General features: G+C 35.7%; 1 protein-coding gene across 1 annotated transcript; it reads left to right on the top strand.

Annotated features, from left to right (window-relative positions):
• The first annotated feature begins 3,413 nt into the window (after positions 1 to 3,413).
• Positions 3,414 to 6,744, top strand: LOC112453622 (lysosomal aspartic protease-like). Its single transcript, XM_025014467.1, has 8 exons — positions 3,414 to 3,508; positions 3,996 to 4,201; positions 4,700 to 4,818; positions 4,971 to 5,170; positions 5,269 to 5,391; positions 5,475 to 5,607; positions 5,742 to 5,834; positions 5,910 to 6,744. The coding sequence occupies exons 1-8, from the start codon at positions 3,435 to 3,437 to the stop codon at positions 6,057 to 6,059; spliced, it is 1,098 nt and encodes a 365-aa protein (XP_024870235.1). The 5' UTR covers positions 3,414 to 3,434; the 3' UTR covers positions 6,060 to 6,744.
• Positions 6,745 to 7,100: the final 356 nt, after the last annotated feature.

Raw genomic sequence — 7,100 nt, 5'->3', positions numbered from 1 at the left:
CTTTAATAGTTGTCAAATATAAAGTGCTTCCAAATGACCAATTAAAATATCCGAAACTTATATTTATTTTGAATGATATTTGTACATTCGCGTTTATATGCGTATAAATAATGAAATTTTTCTTATGTTTTTTCAAGAATTCCGTTATACAGGACATACACCGTTGGAAAATCTTCTACGGACAATAATATGATACAGCTCTGTTTGGCTACGGTTACTCTGACTAATTATAAGAATGTTCAATATTATGGTATTATCAAAATTGGAACTCCACCGCAGATGTTTAGAATACTTTTCGACATTGGTTCCTCAAATCTCTGGGTGCCATCCAAAGACTGCATCCTGGTTAGACAACCTGCTTGTTGTAAGTATATCATAACATCGCTATCTCTTCGATAGTTAAACATATATTATCTGCACACATTTCTCAATCAATTTAGAGAAAAGGCTGTTTTACTAGATCAGGACTAGATTTTTGTTGCTTATAAATAATATTGATAATATAATTTAATTATGTGATAATATCTGTTCTATAACTTTTGGTTGAGACTACGTTTCAAGTAACGTCCGAAAGTAACGGCGCGTAATTTGCTGGAGTGATAAATTACATAAATTCACGCAAATAATATTATTAGGCAATCAAGATCCAATTTTGACTGTAAAACTGCCTTTTCTCTAAATTGATTGTATTATTATATTGGTATTATCATGTTTAACATTTTTTAAATTCTAAACTTAATATGTCATATAGCTTGCAAGGTAATGAATAAAAGAAGATCCGTTTGCATTTCAGGATGTTACAGCTGGCGCGTCATACTAGCGAGGAGGCCCGTGCCCACTTCGGGCCAATCTCCGGGCCTGGCCATCCCACGCACCAGTCGGGCAATCCCTGTGCCAATCGGGACCAGGAGCGTGACGGATCAGGAAACCTGTTCGTCTCCAAGCTGGAACCACCCTCGGGGTTCTCCGTCGCGTTTGAGCTAAGCGAGGCCGAGTGCGACTTCGATCGCAGTCACAACAGTCAACGAAACGTCCGTGACTTCGTAATCGCGGTGTAAATAGCGTGTAAAAGCTTCCGACGCGTACGCGGGAACCCGTCGCCGTAAGGTAAAAGAGAAGAGAAGAGAGTTAAAAAAAAAAAAGTAGATAGCGAGAGAATAAAGAGGAGAGTATAAAAGTAAAGGGGAAAAAACGCGCGAGAATTTATGCATGCCGCGGTCCGTCGTTTCGTTAATGCGAATTGGCGCCTCGCATCGGATCGCCCCAGCCACTCAAGTGATATTATAATTCCACGTGCTCTCTCTCTCTCTCTCTCTCTCTCTCTCTCTCTCTCTCTCTCTCTCCTTCGTCCTACGCCCCGGCCTACGTCGACGAGAACGCGTCCGTCAGCTCGACTACCGTGCTCCGTAAACTGCCACCCGCCGTTTCCCGGCGAGATCGGACCGACACGTCAAGATTATTTCTCGGCTTAACTATATTAGGGCTAAAAACGATTTAAGCGAACGATCGCGAACACGTCACGATTGATCGTATAAACAAAGTTAAGTTTAACGAGAGACAGAGAATCTATGAATCAAAGAATAAGCTGCCGTATTTATTGGTTCCTTTCCGGATGGAACCGCCAAGTTTTACGCATCGCGTTGCTCGGGCGTGCTCGTACGAGCGCTCGAGCGGAGCGGGTCGAGCTCTACGTTGTTGTCTGTTCCATATTTGCGGCGGCAAAAAAAGCAAGTGGAACACCGGACGAGCGTTTCGACGACGACGATCTGTATAAATTGCCACGTTTTATTCCACACGCTCCGTGTAATAATCCCAGTTAGTTAAATTGCCGGTGCTATATACGCGCGATCCGCATCCACCTCGGATTTCTTCCCTCCACGCGACGATCTTTGTACGCCTGCTTCCGAAAGCACGTGAACCGCACGTACGCCCTCCCCTTTCCCTCCCCGCATACAATCTTCTAAGTGTTACGATGAAAATACGACGCGAACGCGCGACGACTGCAATTAAACTGTAAAAGTATAACGGTAACTGCCATCTTACTCTATTTCAAAGCGACCAACGCGACCGCGAAGAAACTTACGATCGATCGAAACCACCCGCGAATCGTTCTCCGACAATTGCACGTGTCTCTCTCTCCCTCTTAGCGCGAGAAATTATTGAGGTACACGAGAAAAGTACTGTTTTGCGAATCATGTCATCGCAACCTTGATACCACGTGTTGCCATCGTGCCGAAACGTCACACGTTGTCTGGTTGGGTTACCCGGGTTACCGTTCACCCTCGGTCGGATGACGATGATTTTTTGGTCGGCTAGTTTAAATTCCCCCGTGCCCCCCGTCATTCCCCCCACCATGTGCCCCCACCCCCTGTTATTTCAGCCCTCGAGCCATTCGCGCGAGGTGGAGGAAAGCGAAAAAGGAGTCGCCCTGTTGATATATCGTCTATCTTTACGACACACGAAATAATTTACCACGAAATTCGTACTATTGTGTTTTAGACGACTTTAGATTGTTTATATTCTATTTATTTTGTAAAATATACAACACTAATTCCATATTGGAAACGTGCCTGTGTGTTTCTTTACTCGTCCGTCCATCTCCTGTCCGCTAAAACCTAATGGCAAATCTGTTTTGCAGAAATGCACAAGTTGATTGACGCAAGAGGCGCAATACAACTTTTATGAGACAGTGTAGAAAGAACTTTTTTTCCTTTACAAAAAATATTGATTTTATCGTTGTTCTCTCTCCGCGATGCTGATTGGAGCTTTTGCTATATGTTGTGTTTATTTCGTACCATTATCACGCAAATTAGATATTTTAACAGCTTAAATGTTAACAGGATTAATTTTATTCATTACGCTTGAAGTTATGATTTATTTCACCTTGCTCCTGATCATTCTTAATTATATTGCAATACTTTGTCAATTTTTAAGACTTTTGATTTTCACGAAAGTAGGATTTGAAAACCCGAATTCTTAGAAATTTGAGAAAATTCTTGGAAACTGACAAAATTCTTTATGTTGATAAAGTTCTTAAATTTGACAAATTTTTTATGTTGATAAAATTCGTAAATTTCATAAATTCTTTATGTTGATAAAATCTTTAAATTTTCGGCAACTGACCCGCATTGGTCAATTACCGAGTTGCTTAAATATGATTAGTAAATCTTTTTTCTCCATCCGAGATTTCGAAGCGATTTCTAATATCGTTCGAACACAAAGCTTTGGAATGCTTCGCTTGTTTTTCTGCCCTCCTGCCCCCACCTTCTTATAAGCACAAGGACATAAACGCACATTTGTATATAAGGGAACACTCAACAATTTGACTGCCTGTTTTTTGTCTGTACGTTTCGGTTGTGGATTGACTCGCAGTTCCAACGGTTCTGAAACAATTTTGACTTGTGTAGCTTCAGTCGCCAAGAACTTCAGGAAACATGTATCGGCTCTTTGTGACGATGACGGTAATCACGGTAATCAACTTCGCGTCAATCAACGCGGAGTCGTATAGGTGAGTACATGTTATATACAAGCAATCCACATTTATATCGACACGATGAATTATAATATCGTATAGAGATCGCGCTTCCAACTACTTCGAATCGTTGCAGAATTCGCGATAATTAATTATCAAATCAATGTCAAATACCATAATTGTATTAAATCTGTAAGACAAACGCATTTTGAAAGAGCAAACTAATTACAAGAGATGCTTTGAGGATTCCTTCAAAAATCTTATTTTAAGTGAGATTAGCGTCGTGTGACATCATTCGTTTCATGATGACACCAATCTCACTTAAAATACCTAACTACATTCTAATCCGTAATGCAGATAGCATTTATTTCTTAGTGTCAAAATGTTGAGGCTTTAATAGTTTTTAAATAAAAGGTGCTTGAAAAAATGATCAAATAAATTATTTGAAAATTTTATTTATGTTCTACGATATATGTATACATACACATATAATGTAACGGAATTTTTTTTATGTTGCTTCAAGAATTCCGTTGTACGAGACATCGTCCATTAGACGATACCGACGTTCGGAGATGGACTCGATTGTTCTGACGAACTACGAAGATTTCGAATACTACGGTGTTATCGAAATTGGAACTCCACCGAAAAAGTTTAAAATACTTTTCGACACTAGTTACTCAGGTCTCTGGGTACTATCCAAAAAGTGCAACGTCAGCCAACCTGCTTGCTGTAAGTATATCATAACATCGCTACCTCCCCGACATTCTATTAATTTTTATATGTGTACATTTGTATTAAAAAAATTAATGTTTCTCAAGTATTAAAATAATCTTAATAATTTTTTTCTCGTTTAATGATTGATACCGAGTAAAAATATAAGATAAGAATAATGGTGTAGAATTGTATCTATTCCATTTACATTTCAAGTAAAGTTATAAAATCTTTAAAGCAACCGTTTCAAAGATTCGAATCAGTGGTAAGGTAAATATTATGTAGCTAAGTTCCATACTTACATACTCTCTTATTTACATTATTTATCACACTTACTTTAAAGATACAAATAATTTCTTATACAGAACAGCTCACATGTTAAAGCAAAAAATATAAACATAAATATATTTGATGATTTAACTACTGTTAGTTATATATTTAGAATAATATAGAGAAATTTATATTTCTAGATTTTTCAATATTAACTGATTTAATTTTATTTACTACTTTTTGCAGCGGAACATAATAAATACGACAATACGAAGTCCTTGTCATACTTCAGAAATGGATATCCCTTTAATATTACTTACCGTCATGCGAGAATGTATGGAAATTTATCTATAGATACCATAAGGGTAAGTCATCGTCAAGTAAATGATATATTTAATTTTAATCATAGTCATAATCTATGAAAATTTTCCAAAAAGCACATATGTTGCTATTATTCTCAAAAAAAAAAAACGCGCGCAGTTATATTTTATTTATTAATAATATCAACGTTTCGTAGATTGGATATTTTAAACTAACATCACAGACATTCGGAGAGATATTCAATTTCTATCCAACAATGTTTTGGTCACAATGGGACGGCGTTCTGGGGATGGGTTATCCCGCCTTATCTCTCTTTAATGAGACACCTACTCCTGTCGCCAAAAACGAGATTTATGAAAAAATCGTTGCACCAACTTTTAGCTTCTATCTGAATCGGTATGTATCTTTCCGTATGCCTCACGTGTGTTTAATACTATTTTTTAATTACATACTTTGTCTTTCCATGCAATGTAAAAAATATACAATTTATACAGAAAGCACAACTCACATTCCAACGGTGAACTGCTATTGGGTGACACTAATCCTTCTCGTTACGTGGGCGAGTTGACGTATGTGGATGTTACCCGGCAAAAATACTGGCAATTTAAAATGGATAAGTATGTAGTTTTTTTTTTCTAAATTAGACTTATGTTAACCGCGGATTATATGTCAGCTAATTGGTAATGCTATCCCACTGCAGGATTCAAACAGAAAAGAACATCTTTTGCTCGGAAGGCTGTCAAGCTATCGTCGACACAGGCGCTTCTGTGATAGGTGGACCACCGCAGGCTATCGCAACTCTTTACAGAGAGATCGGTGTTAATAATGGAGCAGTAAATAATAGATCCTTTTCGTTAATGAAAGCTTTCACAATTATCTTAAATAAATTATTAAAATAAATTAATAAATGTTTGATAAGTTCGGATTATTAATATGGATCACTAACATTGACCTGCTTTGTTTAAAGGTGAAGTGCGACGAGATTTCTAATTTGCCCGATATCAGTTTCGTCATAGGTGGTAAGACGTTTCGACTCACTGGCCAAGATTATGTCAGGAAGGTAAAGAATATTATTATATAAAGGTTTAAATTGTTTTTAGAATAGAAATATTATATTATGCCAAATGTCTCATAGGTCACAGAAGACCGATGCATTTGCATGCTCCAAAGTATTCCGTATAATGATGAAGTAGAATGGATTTTGGGCAACATTTTTATTCGTCGTTATTATACGGTTTTCGACATGAAGAACAACCGAGTGGGATTTGCCATGGCAAAACATTAAATCTTGATTGCCTTCTCATGAAGTGATAACTTTAAATATTAGAAAATTTAAATGACAAATAAGTCAAAGTTTTTTAGAATATTGACTCGCATGTGCCTATTGGCCTGTTTTTATTTGTTATTATTTATGTATTATGTGGTTAAATTAATACGTATTTGAGAATTAGAAGACAGATATGCGATACTTATTCTACCAACGATTTGGTACATCTTGTTCTTTCGGCAACTATCGAATTGTTAGGTATTGTGAATATGACTTGTATATAAGTTTGTTAAAATGAAGCATGTATTTTTTAAACTGAATATTGATTTCATATAGCGCCTTTTCAATCTCATATTAATGTAGTATCCCAAAAAATATTATCTCGTTTAATCTTATTATAAATTTTCTGCTTACATACGAGTACAAGATATCATATAACATTCTGCTTATATGTATAAGAGTACGACATACCGCATTTGCAATCAATATATAACTTTTTACATTTCTTATGCTTACACAAACGTATACACGCATAAATCTTTTGCTTATTAATAAACATTATCTAAAATATTCGACACATAGATACCAAATTGTTGATACAAAAATTATCATGTTGTATATATTCTAATTAATAAATTGTTATAATATTGCAAAACTGGGTTAGGTATCTCACTATCGTTAATATTATACACTTATATTTTGAAATTGTTATTTTTAGAAACTTGCATAATGTATTAACTACTGCTAGTTTTAAATAAAATATGATACACAAAGAAAGATTATCGAGTAATTTTGATACATAATGTGTAACAACGATAAAATTTTCTTGCAATACACGTTTGGAAAAATTTTATATAATTTTATATAATTACAAGTTAATGTCACCATAATATTAAGAACAAATATCAGACTATATAAATAATAGTAGCTAAACATCTTGCGTTATGAAATTTATGCAACAATTTATTATCTTTTCAAAAGATCTGTAAAAAAAGGCTTCAAGTAAATCCTACGAAAAATTGACTTTTTAATTCCAAGCTAACATTTTCGAAATTTTAT

The sequence above is a fragment of the Temnothorax curvispinosus genome, unplaced genomic scaffold (genome assembly GCF_003070985.1).
Source record: "Temnothorax curvispinosus isolate PA1 unplaced genomic scaffold, ASM307098v1 QBEX01004545.1, whole genome shotgun sequence".
Classification (NCBI taxonomy): Eukaryota; Metazoa; Arthropoda; class Insecta; order Hymenoptera; family Formicidae; genus Temnothorax; species Temnothorax curvispinosus.
This window is presented reverse-complemented; position numbering and strand designations above follow the sequence as displayed.

Coding starts and splice junctions, on each gene's coding strand:
- LOC112453622 (XM_025014467.1), top strand. CDS start 3,435: ATGTATCGGCTCTTTGTGACGATGACGGTAATCACGGTAATCAACTTC. Junction 4,202..4,699: donor CGTCAGCCAACCTGCTTGCT/GTAAGTATATCA, acceptor TACTTTTTGCAG/CGGAACATAATAAATACGAC. Junction 5,392..5,474: donor TGGCAATTTAAAATGGATAA/GTATGTAGTTTT, acceptor ATCCCACTGCAG/GATTCAAACAGAAAAGAACA.